We start from the raw sequence: 19,324 nt of genomic DNA, 5'->3' as shown, positions 1-19,324 counted from the left end.
GTGTTTCGAACATTAACTTACCCTGACTTTAGATTGAACTGCTTCAGCATTGCCTGTGTCTGAAATGGTTTCAACCTCTGTAGATTGACATAGGTCAGGAGCTTCCATGGGATCTGCCACGGCACCTTCAGCCTCATCTGATGAGCCCTCCTCCTGGAGGATCTCCAGGTTGTGTGGCCTGTCCTTGTGAGGAGCACCGCCCAGAATACTGCTCAAGGTTCCTATCACATCTCTGAGCATGGCAGGGTCTTGGCTTGAGGATACACTTTGAAGAACCTGCAGAAGCCGAGACTGAATCTGGGTCACATCAGATGGAGGGGTTTCTTCATGGAGGGGTTCCCTTTCCTCTTCCGCCGGACTAGTTTTACCTGAATGGAGAGGCTCCTGCTTCAACAGATCCCTGAGGAGATCTGGACTACTACTTATCATAAGCCCAGGCGCTGCATCTGTCTCCTCATCAAAACCTCTTCCATGGGACTGTGGATTGTCCTGTATCAGGTTGATGATGTCCTCCACTGCTTGGGTCTCAGCCTTTTGCAAGTCATCGACATCTGCCCCCTCCACTCTCATTCTCACCAGCTCATCTAAACCATTCCTTAGAGCAGTATAGATCGCCAACGCAGGTGGTGGGACACTATCATGTGTCATGGAGTCTGGTGGAACATCAACAGTCATCAGATGGGGATGATTCCCATCAGCACCACATTGATTCTGCCTACATGTAAGTTCTGATCCGAGGCCAGGCTTTAACGGATGCCCTGAGGTCATTTCTGACGTTGAGGGTGTATTGGAGTGAGAGTCTGGTTGAGCATTAGTGGCCATCGGCTGGGGATGATTCTCAACAGAACCACATTCATCTTGTTTAACATCTGATCTCATACCTGGCTCTTTTGCCTTTGATGGATTCCCTGGGGTCATTGTTGATGCTGACAACAAACTTGTATCGTTGCTACTTGTCTGTCCTGTCTGTGATGTCGCTTGATCAGTAATCTGTGAGAGACCATCATCAGATGAGCCTTCTTGTCTCCCTGGTTTGCTGTCACCACTCCTGCTTGATTCAACCCTGTCATTAGCTTTAGCTTCAACATTAGCGTTTGAATTTGGCAGGCGTTTATCAGTCAGTGTCGGATCAGGGGTGATTGTGCTAGATATCTCTTTAATGGGAGCAGTTTCTAACTGCTCTTGATCACCTATATTGTAGCTGTCTTTATTGTCATTGCCTGATTTTATGCTATGTACACTGGATACAATAGCTAAATCAGATAAGTTTGTCAACTGCAATGGAGTCTTTTTCTGAACGGTGGGGTTACTATGACTATGCCCGCTTTGAGAGGATATGGGCTCGATTTCACCACCAACATCCCTCTCTGACTTCACTAGAGGTCGCTGAGGTGACACAGTGTTAAACGATGAAACTCCATCACCATTTATTACAGTTTTATCCCCACTGACACCCACATCTCCGAACACTGTGCTTGTTACACCGCCAGACAAATCTCTTGGTGATGAGCTATCTATTCTCCGGTCTGACTCCTTCACTAGCTGGCTGGCTGGCGCCTGAACAGTGTTCTCCATTTTCCTTTCATCAGACAACAGATCACTATGTGATGAGCAGGACACGCCAGAGTCACTCTGAACAGGACAAACAGTCTGGTCCCCCACTATCTCACGGTATCCTGCTCCCAGCTGCCCATCACCCGGAGTGAAGCCCACCGCCTCGCAGGACATATCAGTGTCTCTCCTCAGAGAACTGCTACCGTCTTCCTCTGTCTGTCTCAATTCCTCAGTCTGGCGCTGAGGTGCTCCACTATCTCCACTATCTCCACTATCGCTCAAACTGAGAGAGTTTGATCTGTTTGACAAAATGTCATTTTGGATGGAATTTCTAGACCCGGGGACAATGTCTGACAGTGGACTAGTGGGGGAATGTGAGGCACTATCTTCCCTTAATGAAGATGTTGTTTCAAGTTCATGGATGACACGTCCCTCTGTTACCTGATCTGACAGGATAGGTGATATGATCTGTCTACATACAGGCCCATGACTAATGGTGAATGAAGGTAGTAAGGCCTTCTGTGAATCGCAGTTCTGTTCTTTGCTTCCTTCTGCGTACAAATCTTCCTGTGCATGTCCATCCCTATTCTCTATCCATTCTTCCTCATCAGAGTCATCAAGAACCAAAACCGACAGCTTTTTGTCTGTTTGATGCTGCCGTAAATTCTCAGCCTCATCGTTGTCTATGAGGCCCAGACTCTGGGAATATGACATGCTGTGAGTACAGTGTCTATCAGGGTGGATGATTACTTTGTGTACTGGGTCTGAGTGAAGGATCTTTTCAGCCAAATCATCATCAATCATCGCTGAATCTAGTGCTTCACTCACACTAATAGTACATCCAGACTTGGGGTCATGTATACCACCCAACATGCTGTGCTGTTCCATGATCTGCAGGGCTATCTGGGAGGATATGGAGCCTTTAGACACATGTTCATTCAGGGTTGCCACTGTGCTTCTCTCTTCCTCTAACACATCTCCCTTGAGGAGCTGCAATGCCGACACTTCTAACACCGTCTCCTCATCCACAAGGCCCTTATCAAAAGGTGAGTCAAGATCACAGCGTTTCTCAGAAATTATATACAAAATGCCAGCCTCTTCAACTTGGGGTCTGAGAAGGTGGGTCGCAAGTCCTCTCTCATCTGTATTGTCCCACACTACTTCTTCAGTGCATGGAAACGCTGTGGTCGTGTCAAGGGTGTCTGTCAATACAGTGGCCAATAGCGATGACTCAAAGTTGGTGTCCTTGTCTGTCTCACAGCCAGGTGTCACTGGATATGTGGGACGTTGTGGGGAACCTTGTGCAACTGAGGCCAAGGGCAGGCCTGTGTCTTTTCCTGAACACAAAGTAGAGCTTTTCAGTACTGTTTGTGTGGCTGAACTTCCATTGAAAGTCCGTTTAGGTTGATTATCTGAAGCAATATCTGTTTCTGAATCCATTTTAAATGGTGTTGGGCTTGTGCTCATTGTGTTGGTTTGATAGATTCTGTCAGACACAAACCCCATTTCAAAGGGAGGCTGCCTGGTATTTTTTTCAGAGTCAATAGATATGGGTGATTCGTCTCTGAAACCGTGTGCTACCTCCATTTTGGAATGTTGTGCATTGTTTTCAGAGCTAGAATATTCCTTTTGTGCTGGAATCCTTTTGGAATCTGGTGCAGCTGAGGGGAAACTCCTGTCTGCGTCATTCACTGAGCACAATAGTGGGTGGGTTGACCTTTCCAAAATGATTTGTGTGGCTGACCCTTCATTGAAAGTGAAAGCTTCTTGTGGTTGATTATCTGAAGTTATATGTGAGGTTTCTACATCAATTTCAAAGGGTACTATACTTGTGTTGTTTATCTTCTTCTTCTTCGAAACAATTGCTTCAGAATCAGACTGCTGGATAGTCTTTTTAGAATCAACTGTGCAGAATCTAGGAGTTGAGCTTTCCAAAATGGTTTGTGTGGCTGAAACTCCATTGGCTGTATCTTTTGGTTGATTATCTGAATAAGTTTCCGAGGTGACTAAATCAATTTCAGTTAGCGCTGGGCTCGTACGGGTATTTTTACAAGAGCTAACCTCTACAGATGCTTCCTCTGTGAGGCCTTTTGCCACCACCTTTTTAGAATCCTTGGCACCTGATGTCAGGCGCATGTCTGTGTCATTCACAAAGCACAATCTAGGAGGAGCTGAGCTTTCCAAAACAGTTCCTGAAGCTGAAACTCCATTGACGGTCTCTTGCGGTTGATAATCTGAAGGTATTTCTGAAGTTTCTACACCAATTTCAAATGATGATGGGTTTGTACTGTGTCTGGTCTTCTGATAGGCGCTATTAGACAAAACGTTGTCTTTAGAATCAGGTTGTCTGGCATTCTTTTCAGAATGAACAGCTACAGATGCTTCGTCTGTGACGCGTTGTGCTAGCAAGCTAATGTCTTTGCCACTCACGGAGCGTGATTTAGTACGGGTTGAGCTTTCCGACATGGCGTGTGTGGCTGATTCTCCTATTGATTGATTATATAAAGCTTTATCTGAGGTTTCTAAACCAATTTCAAAGGGTGATGGGCCATCAGACAAAACAGAATCATGCTGTCTGGTATTCTTAACAGAGCTATGAAACTTCTCTGTGAACTCGTGTGCTATCATCATTTTGCAATCCAGTGCACCTGAGGGCAAGCTCGTGTCTGTGGAAGGAGTTTGTGTGGCTGAACTTCCAGTGAAAGTCTCTTTTGATTGATTATCTGAGGATTCTACATCAATTCCAATGGGTGCTTGACTTATACTGCTTGTGTTCTTTTGATAGATGCTAATGTCAGAATCAGGCAGTGTGGTATTGTTTACACAGTTAATAGCTGAAGGAAAATCCTCTGTTCCATCATGTGCCTTTACCTTTACCACATTATTAGAAAATGCTTGATTGTCAGATTGCTTATAATCTGACTCCTCCTCCTTGAAGAAATTTGAAGCATGATGGTCTTTCATTGTTCCATCTGTTTCCTCGTTAATGTGCAAATATCCAAAATCCTCAGTATTGCTATCAAAGGACATCTCTGAATCTTCAGAAATGTCTTCTTTCAATGAAATGTCCTCAAAAGTGGCATTGCCAGGTCCAGTGTTGTATACCTGGTTTTCAGTTGTCTCTACTGAAATGTCAACTAAAAGTTCTGCCATTTTATTCAACTGTCCATCGAATATTAAAAGCCTTTGTCCTGATTTTGGATCCATGTAACTATTCATTGTGAGGTATGAGATAAATAACTGTTTTGCCTCGATGGAAGATGGGGTATTTATGTTCTCATCATCAATCTCATTATCATCTGTACTGCGATGGGATCCTCCAATCTGAAGCTCTCTCAACATCAGCCAGTTCGAAAATCTGTCATTAAGGTCATCAACATCAGGAAAAACATCTGGTATTTCAATGGTTTTCAATACCTCTGCTGTGTGTACATCAATGAAACCATTTTGAGTAGCAGAGTTAATATCCACTACCTCTGAGTATTCTGGTATGTAAAGGGACGCTATTTTCTGTCTATTGCTGAGCAGTTTGAATGCAAGCTGACTGGTGATGATTTCATGCCGCAGAGAGGTGGAAACTGTCAAGATTTCACCAGAGTGAGGCCATAAAAGTCCCATGAGCCCCTTCTGTTTCTCCAGCACCAAGAGTGCACTGCTAAAGCTCATCAAATCACACTGAACAGCCTCATCCACCGTTAGCCTTTTGCCATTCTGAGGGTTCACTATGCCTCCATTTTGGGCCTGCTGGCTCAGTATCCCACTGGCAGTGTCTTGATCGATCAAGCCCTCTGACAGGGCTTGCTCTACGGTGAGCTTACGGCCTGTTTTGGGGTCGGAGATACCGCCGGCAAACAGCTGAGCACCCAGCAGCCTCAACGTGGTCTCTCTGTCAATCAACCCCTCATGAACCGCCCTAAGTACACTCATCTCCCTTCCGGATGTCAACTCTATGCTCCCATTGTGGCTCTTCTTCACCGGCAGCAGTCGCAGTCCAGTCTCCTCATCAACCACGCTCCTCTGCACCAGCTGGGTTAGCGAGACCTTCTCTGCCGTGCCGGGGTTGATCAGGTCCTTACATGTGTTCTGTCTCTCCAGGAGCTTGGCATACAGAGGTGCAGGGATCAGGCCAAACTGAAAGGCCCACTCCAGGGTCAGTACATCACCTGTGTAGGACACCCTCAACCCACCTGTAGCCAGCTGGATCTCTATAACCTTTATGGCGAGGCGCTCAGAGACGGTCCCCTCTCTAAGAGCTGCCATCACAGGGAGAGGTTCTGAAGAGAACGGAGGGCTCAGGATGCTCCGATTGGCTTCGTTGAGCTCTCTAAGCTGCTTCCAGGTGGCCTCGTCAATGAGGTTGTGATGGTAAGCTTCGTCCAGCTCCAGATACATCGTGAACTGAGGCAGAACGAGGCCAGAGGTGATGAGCTGAGCCTCCAGGAGACTGAGCCCAGTGGTATGGTCGATCATGCCGCTCTGGACAGAGCTAAACACAGAGTAGACCTCTATACTTCCCACTTCGAGAACGCCTTCAATGGTCTGAAACTCCTGTGGAAACATTAATTAAGCATTATGAGTAGACATATTCTCCATTAAATTTCAAAATCCAAAATGTTATGACAAAAATCGTATTGTTTATTTATAATTTACATTATTGTTGAGAAATTGCCAGACTAATTAAATTCACACTGTATTCTAAAGCAAGGTGAAACATGTACTCACCCCTCAGACAGGCATTTGAATGTTAACAGTTCATACGCAACAGTGCAAGGCTGTGTCAGTGTGATTCAACAGCAAGAAGAAGTGGATAATCTAAAAGCTGGCATGCATCTGTGAACAGAATATTCACTATCTTGCAAAACAAGAGACCAAGTTAGACACAACACATCAAGGCTGTTATATTTGGTTGTTGGTGACCACCTGTAAGAATGAAAAGGAGATCAGCAAAGCTTGGTTTCAATGATGGCTGTGAAAAGTCATAATGAGGCTGGGAGACATGAAACACTAATGTTCCTAGACCTAGAAGCATGTTTACAGCATACTCAGTTTCAAAAAACACATTTCCCTACTCTCGAGAAATCTACTTTCCCTCACTTTGTTCACAAGTAAATACAGTGGTTTTAAGATGACAATGAATGTAGCACAAGAGAAAACCATGCTAGAGCCCATATAGGAAACAGGGTTAGTCATGCAGTTGAACAGTAGATGGCATTGTTTGTGCATAATTTCTCACACCACACTGTAAACGCCAATCCAGTGTTTCAGAAGCCCTGTTTATACCTGCCGTTCCCATGTGTCCTACGTCCTAAGCTTGTCCTGATCTTGTCTGTTTACACTTATAAGATCTAATTACAATCATATCTAAAAATGTAGGCAGAACATAGACAAGATCAGGACAAAGGTAGCATGTTATAACCAGGTATAAACAGGGCTAGAGATGAAGTCCAGTATCTAACCTGCTCGGCAGATGGTGTCTGATCAGAACACTGCTGGGTGAGATCACTGTAGGCTTGATGGAGGGATTTCAGCTGCTCCTTTGCTTCCAGCTTCTCTTCCTCGGTCATCCTGCAAATCAGGACATCAGAGACATTTACGTTCTCTTATCATTACAATATCATTCAATAATTTAAGGCACATGAAATATTGCATTATTTACAGTGCACAGAGGCATGTACAAAAGTCAGCCTTAAAAGAACTCTAATGTATGTAATGATAATTCAACTCACTTATCACTGTGTTTACTTAGCATAAGCTGTGTAGTCCTCAGTGCTTCTGCAATTTTCTCTTTTTGTGTTACCATCTCTTCCATTGAAACCTGAAATAACAATGGGTATACCTTATGAATACATCTTACTGATGTTGACTCTCATCCCTTGATATGCCAATTTGTAGCATAATATTAGTCACAATAATATACACTGACGTTTCACAAAATGTATTTAATTGGGTTTTGTGCTGTATATTAAACTCAGATATCCACTTCCTGATTTTCATTCATTGGATTTGCACATACATGTTTCTTTGACTTATCATATCTCTTAAAAAACCTAAGTGGGAGGAGTTTTTCCTGACTACGTGAACCTGGCCAGGAGAAACTAGGTCATAGCAAGTCAGACTAGAGCCATGACTTTTTCCTGGCCAGGCCAAAAAGAAAATGTACCCTGATCAAAATATGATAATTTTCTCAGAGTAACTGTGCATCCACTATGTATTGCTTTTCAATGTAAAGTTCATTGAATGAAATTAAGCAGAAAAATGAATTTTCATTTGAATCCATAAAAAAAAATGTTATGCTGCAAAATGTTCAGTACATTTTTAAGGAGTAGGGTGTGTTTGTAATCACGTTATATGGAAATACAGGAATGCTTGTGCAACTGTGTTGGTTCTATTATTATGGTTATAACTACAGGAGGGTGAGGAATCGCAAGGATGGCAGAGACCAGGGGATAATGATTCAAACTTGGGTCAAATTAATTTCTGCTCATTGGAATTGATCACAACTTTTATTTGTAATAGGGTAAAGACATAATAAGAGACTATTAAAAGCATTGTGTTTATTAGAACTATGCACATACAGTAACAGTGAAAGGTTGTGTGACTTTTTGCTCTTTATTGCATATTCTTGAGATTGAGCACGGCCATTAGTATATAAAATACACACATAATTGTGGGCATGATAATATACTGTATACAACTACAATATGTGTACAACAAAAAGACAGGAGATGAAACTGTAAAGTACATATGTAGGATCTTAATTTTATCAGTCTTTTGTTGCTGAGAATTTTCCTGCACAGCAGGAAATTTAAACTTGTAGTGTATTTAAGCTTTTAAAAGGCTTCTAAAGTTTGTAGTTTCCACTTTAAAATGCTGAACTTGGGCCTCACAATTGGTGCAGTGGTCTAAAGCACTGCATCGCAACGCTAGCTGTGCCACTAGAGATTCTGGGTTCGATTCCAGGCTCTGTCGCAGCCGGCCGTGACCGGGAGACACATGGGTCGGCGTACAATTGGCCCAGTGTGATTAGGGGAGGGTTTGGCTGGCAGGGATGTCCTTGTCCCATTGCGCACTAGTGATTCCTGTGGCGGGCTGGGTGCACTGCATGCTGACACAGTCGCCAGGTGTACGGTGTTTCCTCCGACACATTGGTGCGGCTGGCTTCTGGGTTAAGTGGGTGTTGTTTCTTGAAGCATTGTGGCTTGATTGTGTTTCGGGGGACGCAGGGCTGTCAACCTTCGCCTCTCCTGAGTCCGTAGGGGAGTTGAAGCGATGAGACAAGACTGTAACTACCAATTGGATCCCACGAAAAGGGGGAAAAAAAAAACATTTTTTTTCAAAATGCCTAACTTGATTTTCCCTAACAAAAAATGTATCAATCCCAACAAAAAATGTCCATTAATTATAATCCAATTCACATTTCCTGTTGCTGCAGGATTATTTTCCTGCTATAGCAAGCAGGCTCAAATGAATGTCCGACATCAGTAACAGTAAATGCATGTTTGCACACAGTATTTACCTGAGGCTTACTAGAGGCCTCTGTGCTGGCTTTACCATCTTTGTTCTGGCCCGGTTTCACACTGGACATCCAATTCAATAGCTTGCTTACTTTATCACCATGCTCTTTCTTCTCCTCATCAACAGACCTCTAAGATTTGAGGAAAGAATTTCAAAAAGGCTGTTAGGGTCAGAGTTGGTCTTGTATGAAAACAGGAAATGTGGTTATGCAGACATTCAACAACAAAGAAACCTCTAGGGAGAACCCCAAGCCATTTTTCTGACCTCTATTTGGACCATGGGGGATGCAAAATTCCAGAAATGTTCAATAAATTCCCTGGTTTTCCCAAAATCCCGGTTGGAGGTCTTCCCGGAATCAGGAGAGAATAAGCAGGAAATCTGTCATTCTCAAAAAGGATTTCTGGAAAACCAGGAAATGCATTGCAAGTTCACGGAATTGTGCAACCCTACTTACAACTGACAAATCAGGGTTTGATTGATGACGTTTATTGCCATGTGGATCATGATGTTTATGTTTTATGACAGATGGCGGTAAAAGCATTTCATTGTTTATTCATTGACGTGAAATATGTCTAAAAGAAAAAGACAGGTACATAACATAAACATATTAAAATATCAAATTGAACAATTACACATCATGCTAAAAGCAATTATTCATGTCTGACTTAATCAACTCCATATTGGTAATTATATTAACATTCATATTACTCCAAGTCAAAGAAAATTAACATGTAATTAATGATTCTTATTTTAAGGGTAGGAAATACTAGATTTTATTCATTTCAGTGAATATTTTATTGAGTCAGGCTTTGCTTTATCAATCAAATATTCAGTTTTCCCTATTTACAAACCATGGAGAATCAAATACTGTTCACTCAAATGTGGTGATAGTTCCAAATATATTGGAAAGACGGCTTAGCCCCGACACTAAGAGCCTTTGTTGCCTCCAGTAGCCTGAGCCCAGTGTGACCGTCAAAGACACCCTTTAACAGAGCATCCATGAAAGACATTTTCCTCTTCGTCTTTGGGCAGGTGAGGCTTTTAGGGTGAGACTTCTCATCTTTCAGAAATGAGGCAGTGGCTTTGTCAACCAGGCTACTCTGAACAGCCTCATCCAGTGAGATTCTATCATGGGTCTCTGGGTTGATCAGTCCACCAGTCAGGACTTGGAATTCCAGGCATCGAAGGCCAATGTCTTTGGGGAACAGATTCTCCTGAATAGCCTGAGCTACACTCAAGGTCTTTGCTGTCTGGGGATGGATGATGCCATAGTAGGCTTGCTCGGACTGTTGAAGCTGGCGGGCAAATGTCTCGTCCAAGAGACCTCTACGCAGAGCTTCGGTGACTGGGGCTTTCTCCCCAGAAGCAGGATCACAGATTCCCCCGGTACAAGCTTGGGCCTCCAGCAGCCTCAGCGCAGTGAGTCTATCGATTAGGTTCTGCTGATGTCCCTGCAGAATGGTCACCCTCCTCTTCTGAGTGACATCCCACAGACCAGCCACCGGACTGTTAGCGTCCTGAACAACGACCATCCTGGAAAGGATAAGGTCTGCCAGCTCGTAGATGCTGATGAGGCCACTCCGATAGCTTACCAGTTCTGCAATTTCAAGGAACTTTAGATCTAGGGCAGTTTCGATGCAAAGCTGCCGTCCACTTTTGAGATCTGTGATGATGTGTAAATGGCTTCCGTTGACATCGACAGTGGACTTTTCCTGCCACTCACTGTCCTGCTGAGAGAGAAAAAGATAGGTCCGCTTATCTATGTGGTTGCCCTTAAAGGCTTGATATGGGGACCTTTCCAGACCAAGAGCACTGTTTATGACTGATAATCTGTGAGAACTAGAAAAGGAAAAACTGGAGAGATTCTTCTCACCAAAAGGTAGGAGATAGACACCCCCATCTGTGTCATACAGACACTTTTTCAACAGTTCACAGTAGTAGGTCTTCTGTCCTGAATCAGGGTTGTGGAAGCCCTTGGGGTTGCTGACCGGGTCATAGAGATTCTGTAGGGTAGCTTTGTTCAAGAGACCCTGATCAACTGCCACATTAACGGGCACCCTAACACCAAGAACTGGGTGAACTAATCCTCCAGTTGCTATCTGGGCCTCAATGATCTTCTTCCCTTTGTGCCTGTCGACAATCCTTTCTTCCATGGCCTGATATACAGACAGTGTTTTAGTGCCGTGGACATAGCCAGTGGCTGCCTTTTCGGCATCCAAGAGTTTGTCTTTCAAATTTAACCCAACAATGCCCATCTCCAAAGCAGCTTGAACCGAGAGGGTTTGTCCAGTTGAAGGATCGATAATACAGCCAGTTGCAGCCTGTGCTTCCATATACTCAATAGCATACGTTTTAGCTAAAAGGCCTTGATCTGCAGCCTCCAAGAAGGATATCTTTTTCTTGCTAGACTCCAAGTAGACTCCGGCAATAGCAGTGGGTTTGTCGATGAACTGAGCGAGTGATGCTTGGACCTCTTCTAATGTGACAAGGCCAGTTTCTAACTTCTGTAATGTTTCTCTATCCAACAGCTTGGTGTTGATCAACTTCCTGATACTGATGCTGCCTCTGAGTCCTTGGAGCTTTGGGGAAAATCGTAGGGAAGTTGTCTCACTCTCAGAATGAGATGCTTTGGACGACAGGTCTTTGACATTATGTGAGCTTGTGCTCGTGGTGCTTGATGTAACATGTTGACCTTTCCCTGCCTGACCCTCCAGAGACACTAACCGTTTTGTTATTGCCATCGCTTCCGTTTTTTTACTCTGGTTCTTGGCAATCAAATTTTGTGTGTGTTTTTGTTGGACTGCTGGAGTCTGGACAGTGAAATAATTTGCAGTTTTCATCAATGTTTGATCCTGTAAACTACTATGATTGCTGACTATTTCCCTTTTGCCTCCATTCACTCTTTGCAGCTCCTCTAGCACTTTGTGTTTCTCCGTTGTTGCTATCTGTTGGCATAAGATTTAAATAATCATTAGATATAGTAAATACTGTACCTTGAGATAATTTCTCTATGCACATTGAGCATGTGAAAGTGAAATATTATTATAAATTTTACATACAAATATGAATATTTAATTTCAAGTGTGTCTTGTTTATTATCTACAAATATTATGATTTTTTTTATGAATGTAAAAAATAAGTATGATGGTCATGGATATATACCTCTAAGGACACTTTCATTTCGATAAGCTCCTCCTCCAGATTGCACTTTGCCTCTTCATATGATGACACTATTTTCTGTGTTAACAAAAGCTCCGTCTTCAGTTTGGCAACCTCATTGTCTTTATCACACTTATGCTTGGTTGTACTTGAAGTCTCCACTTCCTTTACAGTCCTACGTTCAGTCTTAATTGTGACCTCTAGCTGAAATACTTTTTCTTGAAGACCTCTGACCTCCTTGGCATATGAAACAACCTGTTCATTGAGGGATTTTGCATCCTTTTCCTTTATTCCTAGTTTCTGTTCACTCTGTGCTAACATTTGTTTAAGCTTTGTGACCTCATTTGAGTTTTCCTTATGGATGTTTTCCAGCTGAGCAATGCTAGAGTTAAGTAGCATTTTCTCTGTTTCTAATTTAGCAATTTGCGATTTTGCATTAAGCAGGTCATGGCTAAGAGCAGATCTCTCATTTTGCACTTGCTGCATTTTAATATGAAGCTCATCTATTTGCTGTAGAGCCTCCTGCTTTAACTGCAAAGTACTCTCATTGAACATTTTCAACTGTTCAATTTCTTGCTTGTAATACTTGGTGTTAATCCCGGCTGATTCTGCAGTGTGTGAATGCTCTCTGTATTTCTGCTCCATTTCCAGTTTGATATGAGACTCCTGTAATGCAAGCTTTTGACTCATCTCAGTCTGCACTAATTGCAGCTGTCTCTCATATCCCTGCTTCTGAAGTTCAAGTTTGCTTTTCAAGTCCTCCAGCATCCGCTTACAGTTCTCAAGTTGGTCTTCCAGCTTCTGGGACCTCAGTTGCAGGGCTGAACCATCCGTTTGCTTTCGCTTGACATCCTCTTGGGCTTGTTCCAGCTTTCCCTTGAGCATGGTGACGTCAGATGCCAATGAAAAGGTTTTCTCTTGGGCTGCACTTCTCTCCCTCTGAAGAACCGTGATTTCCTGTTTGAAACTGGATGAGGATTTGTCAGAGCTGGTGCTGATATCTTTAATTGTCAACCTACTCTTCTGAAGATCTGTCTCGAGCTCTTTGACTTTAGACTGGCAGATTTTCCCTTCCTGGGTCACTTTAATTAATTCATCTTTTGTTCTTCTCAGAGCAGAACTCATCTCCTCGAGTTCTGCTTTCAAGATAACCAGTTTTTGGTCAGCAATGGTCTTGTTCCTTTGAAGGGCACTGATTTCCTGCTTCATATTCACTGTAATTCTTTCGGAACTTCCAGTCATTCCTTTCATACTTTGCTTGCATTGTAAAAGCTCACCCTCCAATGCCTTCACTTTAGCCAGATACCTCTGGCCCTCATTTGACTCCTTCTGCAGCTCTGTTATTGCTTTCTTCAGTGTAATGTTCAGATCATTCACTTCACCCTTTTGCTGTTGGACTGTCTTATTGGCCAAATTCCTCTCAGCACCAACGGAGCTAAGCTCAGACGTCAGATTCCGGATTTCCTTTTCGTAGTTGGTGAGGTTTAAGCTGAGAGCTTTGTTTTTCTGCTGCAGTTCAGCTGTTCTCTTCACCTCCTCATTGTAGTCCCTCAGTTTGATCTGAAGCTCATGGGACAGCTGAGATTTCTTTAGCAGCTCCTCCTCAATGATTTTCACTTGAGATTTGGCGCCATCCACCTGAGACTTGAATATGTTGATTTGTTGATTTTTGCTTCCCATTTCCATGGTGATATTGTCCAGTTGAGCTCTCATCTTTTTCACGTTGACTTCCAACTCCATATTGACCTTCTTAAGCTCATCTACTTTCTTCTGCAGTTGCGTGGCCAACATTCCACCTTTCTGAAATTCTGCTTCCAGGATTTTGGATTTGAGTTGTAACTCCTGTTCAGATCTTATCTTTAAGTTGAATTCTTCTTTGTTTTTTTGAAGCTGCTGTTTCCAGTTCTCCATTTCACTTTTCAATGATTTAATATTTTGTTCAGAGAAAGATTTTTCTCGCTGTAATGACTCCACACTGACCTTAAGACTTCTGACCTCATTGTCTAATGACACATTCATTCTCATCAGTTCACTGACCTTGAACTTCAACTGGTCTGCCTCAACCTGTTTGGAGGCCAGCTCCTCCTCTAAACACTGCATATTGTGACTACTCTCCTGTTCCATGGAGTTCCTCAAGAGCAGTTTTCCTTGGTTGATCTTTAACTGTTCCTTCAGGCCTTCAACCTCTGTCTTGTTGAAAATAGCTTTCTGTTCCAATGAAGACTTATCCCTCTGGAGAGATTTGATTTGCTCTTGAAAGACATAGATGGAATTTCTCAGCTCTAAAGATTCCTGTCTGAACTCCTCTGACTTTTGTCTCATGATACTCTTGTCTGATTCCATGTCCAGCTGAAGTTTCTTCAACCTGGTATTGGCATCGTCCAACAGCTCTGTGAATTGTTGCGCTTTCTCCTCTGCTATTTTTTTATGCACTAGCACAGAGTTCAGCTCTGACTTAAGTGTCTTGATCTCGGTCTCTGCTGTTTTCTTCGCCATGGCCAGCTCCTGTTTCTGCTGCAAGACCTCTGCCTCCACCTCTGCATGGATCGTCTGGATATTGTGGGTGACAGAGGAATGTTGCATCCTCTGCAGTGTGCGATTATGTTCCTCAAGATCCTGAACATCGCTGCTCTTCCTCTTCAAGTGGTCCTCCAATTTCTTCCGGGCCAGGGTGCTCTGCTCGATGTTCATCTTCAGCATACGAAGACTCTCCTCAAGAGAAGACCGTTTGGCCTCTGACTGCTGGACCATCTGTCGTGCGTTACCTAACTCTTGCTCAATGACTGCTTTGCCCTTCACAACCGTCTCTAGTTTCAAACGGTACTGCTGAGCCCCATCCTCTGCCTTGGACTTCTGGAGGGTCAGGTCCTCTATGGTACTCTTATATGTCTCTACCTCTTCCTGTAGAATGGTCAACTGGGTTGTTCTCTTAGCCAATGAGGTTTCCAGTTCCTGTACCTGCTGCTGGAGCTGTCCAATCACCTCCTCCCCAGCTGCCTTTTGGAGCTCCAAGCTCTCTGTCCAGGTGAGGTACTCTGTTCTTTCTGATGCTTTCCTGTTCTACAATGCAAAACATAACAAGTCATCCATTACCTCATACTTAACAATGAAAAACGTTATGTTCATGGTATGATTATTCTAACATGCTTACCAAAGGGAGGATTGTTGCAGCGCTGTTAATTGTCCCCAACAAATGCCACCGTGAAAGAGTGTTTCAGATTCAATAAGATAGAGGAGACAGCTTCCTCCCAGAGAAGTCACCATCACCAGAAACAATATGAAATAATGGCTTTTTTGTATCAGCGTTAGGCAAACCATCTACATCCATCAGCGCTGAATGGATGACGCATATTATAAACTGGGTGGTTCGAGTCCTGCATCATGATTGGCTGTCAGCCATGGTATATCAGACCGTATACCACGGGTATGACAAAACATTTATTTGTACTGCTCTAATTACATTGGCAACCAGTTTATAATAGCAATAAGGCACCTCTGGGGTTTGTGCTATATGGCCAATATACCACGGATAAAGGCTGTATCCAGAACAGCCCTTAGCTGTAGTATATTGGCCATATACCACAACACCTCGGGCCTTATTGCTTAAGTATAGCAGTGAAGAGAAATAAACCCTTTGAGTTGAAGCATCATTATGGCTTTAAAGGTGAGGTTCCTATTAATTCAATATGTCTGGGAGTCAACCCTGTTAACACAATAATGTGATGGCAGAGAAAAGGCAATCCAAAGTATGCACAGCGTTTCTAACAATCCAATATTTCACCAATCCCCTACCTCTTCGCCTTCTGCTCTCCTCAATGTCTCACTGGCAAACTTTACATACTGCGTCATGGAGGTGACTACGGCCGTGTAGCGAGTTCGGAGGTCCATGAACTGAGGTGAGGGTGGAAAACAAGGGTCACTTTCCTTAGCACATCCAGCACACTCAGCACCTAGTCTACTACGGTTACATTCCAAGGTTCTCACCTCCTGAACGATGGCATCAGCCGAGTTCTGCATCCTCCGTCTCTTGAGCGGGGACTTGTGCTGGGAGTCAACCATGGCTCTGTAGGTCAACAGCTGTAGCTCATAATCCTGAAAACACATTCATGAATATTACTCCTCTGGTGTTCAAGTACTCTTCATGCAGACATATCTGACTGATCTTCCAGATCAAAACAGTTACAGAGATAACTTACTTTAGCACCAGATGAGTACTGCTCTGAGTACTTTTGGCATTCATCAATTCTGCTCTGCTTTTGTTCCATTTCTGCAACGAGGACCTTCTGTTGGTTTACCAGCTCAGCGAGCGCTTTGCTGTCCTCTGGCTGCTTCTCTTGGGTCTTGAGCTGAGCCGCCTCCATCTCTCTGACCCACTCATCCAGACTGCCGTAGGAGTCTTTGTAGTACTTCAGTGATTTACTGATGCCCTCCAGGTCCCGAAGTCTAAAATAACAAAGGGACAGAGCCTTAGTATCCGTAAAAGTTTTTTTTTACATTCCCCTTATTAAAGTAGTGTTCCTCACTAATATTTACTGGTGTTTGGAATCAAACTCTGTCCCTCAACAGTTGACCTGCAAACACTAACCTGCTCTCAATCTGGGAGTGGACGTTGCTCCACCTTTCTTCTAGCTGGTCAGCCTTCTCCTTGTGCCAGTCCAGGTCAAAGTCCCGCTCGTTGTGAGCCTTGAACATGCGTTCACTGATACCACAGGCCTTCTGTAGCCCATCCTCCAGGTCATGGAAGATCTCCCTCTGTTCGTCGATCTCTGAGCGCCATTGCTAAAACAGAGTAGAGCAAAGTGATGGCTCAACTTTCAATCATAGCTTAATAGTGGATCTCAAGGACTGGATGCCACAAAATAACAATTAATCTCCAGCAATCATTTTGCCAACCTGAGAGAAAACCAAAAGATTAAATAGGATATATTTTAAACGTCTGTAAAAACCTAGTACCAAGGGAGCTTACTTTGAGTGTGCTGACGACTGTGTCGATGGATTTCAGGTCAGAGTTCACGGCGTCTTCCTCAGAGAGTTTGGCCTCATAAAACTTCACTAGAGCCTCCGCACTTTGGCTGTGCCTCACCACCATGCTCACTGTCTTCAGCCTGCAGAGACACCACAGAGATAGTGGGACATTAACTACATCAACATTTTGTAAAGAACTCTGTGACGTCCTTATAAACGGTTTACGAAGGCTTCATAAAGACTTTAAAGTTGCATTTAAAGTGGGACCAAAAAAGCAAATTGCAAATGCCTTGTTGATTTTGAATGTGCTGTTATAGTGGTTATAGCCCTCTACTGAGGAGGACCATAACAGTGTCTGGGCCCTCTACTGAGGAGGACCATAACAGTGTCTGGGCCCTCTACTGAGGAGGACCATAACAGTGTCAGGGCCCTCTACTGAGGAGGACCATAACAGTGTCTGGGCCCTCTACTGAGGAGGACCATAACAGTGTCTGGGCCCTCTACTGAGGAGGACCATAACAGTGTCAGGGCCCTCTACTGAGGAGGACCATAACAGTGTCTGAGCCACTTACTTCTCTAGGTAGATGGCGGACATGGAGTAGACTTGGCTCATGCTCTGGATGAGGACATTGAGGTCAGAGGAGAGGGTGGGGACAGCGGGAGAGGCCCCGGCCTGTCTGAAGAAAGTCTCACACTTCTCCTTCATGGTCTCCAGATCGTCTTTCAGCTGATCCAGCTCTGCCTTCTTCTTCTGCAAGGGACAAAGTTGGAGAGGTTAAGTCACTTAAGAGACTTTTCCGTTGGTTCCATTGTACCTGGCAAAGGAAATGAACCATAGATGTATTTGACATAATGTACTTAACCCGTGTTTGGAAAAGATAAGTGTGACAGAGTGATGATACAGTCTAAATAGTGAGTTGTAATATGACAGAGTGATGATACAGTCTGAATAGTGAGTTGTAATATGACAGAGTGATGATACAGTCTGAATAGTGAGTTGTAATATGACAGAGTGATGATACAGTCTGAATAGTGAGTTGTATTATGACAGAGTGATGATACAGTCTGAATAGTGAGTTGTAATATGACAGAGTGATGATACAGTCTGAATAGTGAGTTGTATTATGACAGAGTCATGATACAGTCTGAATAGTGAGTTGTATTATGACAGAGTGATGATACAGTCTAAATAGTGAGTTGTAATATGACAGAGTGATGATACAGTCTAAATAGTGAGTTGTAATATGACAGAGTGATGATACAGTCCGAATTGTGAGTTGTCGCCCTACCTCTTGCTCTGTGATGCGCAGGACACTCTGCTCCAGGTCGTCTCTGTCAAGTGGGGTGCGGATCTGTCGGATCAGGTGCTCCTCCTGAGCCTCCAGACGCATGCGGAAGTTACGAACCTCAGAGATATACAGGTTGTACACAGACTCCTCGTGTTCCTCTGTTCATCACAAGACCCCAGAATGAGTAACAACCAAACGACGAGAGGACATCAACTGTATTTGCCCAAACACTTGTCTAATGCTAGCTTTGTAAAAGTAACATTAGTGCTCAATCAAAATGAATACGTTTGTATTATTCAAAACACATCTCTCCCGGACATAGCAGAGGGAGTGTGAAGTGAATGTGTTAATGAAAAACGATGTAGTAATCTCTGACACCATTAATTCAATCTGGCACCATTATTGCCAAGTGTTCACAAACAATCTGCTTATTACTCATTAATAACGCAGATTAATGAGTGGGCAATCAAGCAGACCAACGGCTCCTCATTAACGTAGTCTGCAGAAGATTCTACTAATTTTAGTGACACAACACCAAGCATCTTAAACAGACATATTCATGAGTCCAGGGGAAATGGACTGTACACCGTGCTTCTATATCTGCATTGCTTGCTGTTTGGGGTTTTTAGGCTGGGTTTCTGTATAAGCACTTTGTGACATCTGCTGATGTAAAAAGGGCTTTATAAAAGGTATTTACGTTATGCCTAATAGGCTAAAATAGCTATGGGTTTTCCACGAGGACTGCTGCAAAAACATGTATCAGCGAGCTCCTGTTAGCAAGGACAGTAGAGGCTAGCTAATAGTTTACATACTTTTGTATATACTGTTGAAGTTGGAAGTTT

General features: G+C 43.5%; 1 protein-coding gene across 1 annotated transcript in view; it reads right to left on the bottom strand.

Moving 5' to 3' along the window:
• The window catches only part of LOC139376916 (dystonin), a 195,659-nt gene that overhangs the window by 65,424 nt on the left and 110,911 nt on the right, over window positions 1-19,324 (bottom strand). Inside the window, exons 26-37 of the mRNA XM_071119911.1 lie at window positions 18,483-18,640; window positions 17,766-17,944; window positions 17,195-17,333; window positions 16,814-17,007; window positions 16,425-16,671; window positions 16,213-16,320; window positions 16,021-16,119; window positions 15,187-15,288; window positions 9,071-9,199; window positions 7,281-7,369; window positions 7,011-7,119; window positions 22-6,102 (exon numbers count right to left, since the gene is read on the bottom strand). Coding sequence (XP_070976012.1) covers window positions 22-6,102; window positions 7,011-7,119; window positions 7,281-7,369; window positions 9,071-9,199; window positions 15,187-15,288; window positions 16,021-16,119; window positions 16,213-16,320; window positions 16,425-16,671; window positions 16,814-17,007; window positions 17,195-17,333; window positions 17,766-17,944; window positions 18,483-18,640 — 7,634 coding nt within the window. The remainder of the gene's footprint in view (window positions 1-21; window positions 6,103-7,010; window positions 7,120-7,280; window positions 7,370-9,070; window positions 9,200-15,186; window positions 15,289-16,020; window positions 16,120-16,212; window positions 16,321-16,424; window positions 16,672-16,813; window positions 17,008-17,194; window positions 17,334-17,765; window positions 17,945-18,482; window positions 18,641-19,324) is intronic.

This window comes from Oncorhynchus clarkii, chromosome 20 (genome assembly GCF_045791955.1).
Source record: "Oncorhynchus clarkii lewisi isolate Uvic-CL-2024 chromosome 20, UVic_Ocla_1.0, whole genome shotgun sequence".
NCBI classification, from domain to species: domain Eukaryota; kingdom Metazoa; phylum Chordata; class Actinopteri; order Salmoniformes; family Salmonidae; genus Oncorhynchus; species Oncorhynchus clarkii.
This window is presented reverse-complemented; position numbering and strand designations above follow the sequence as displayed.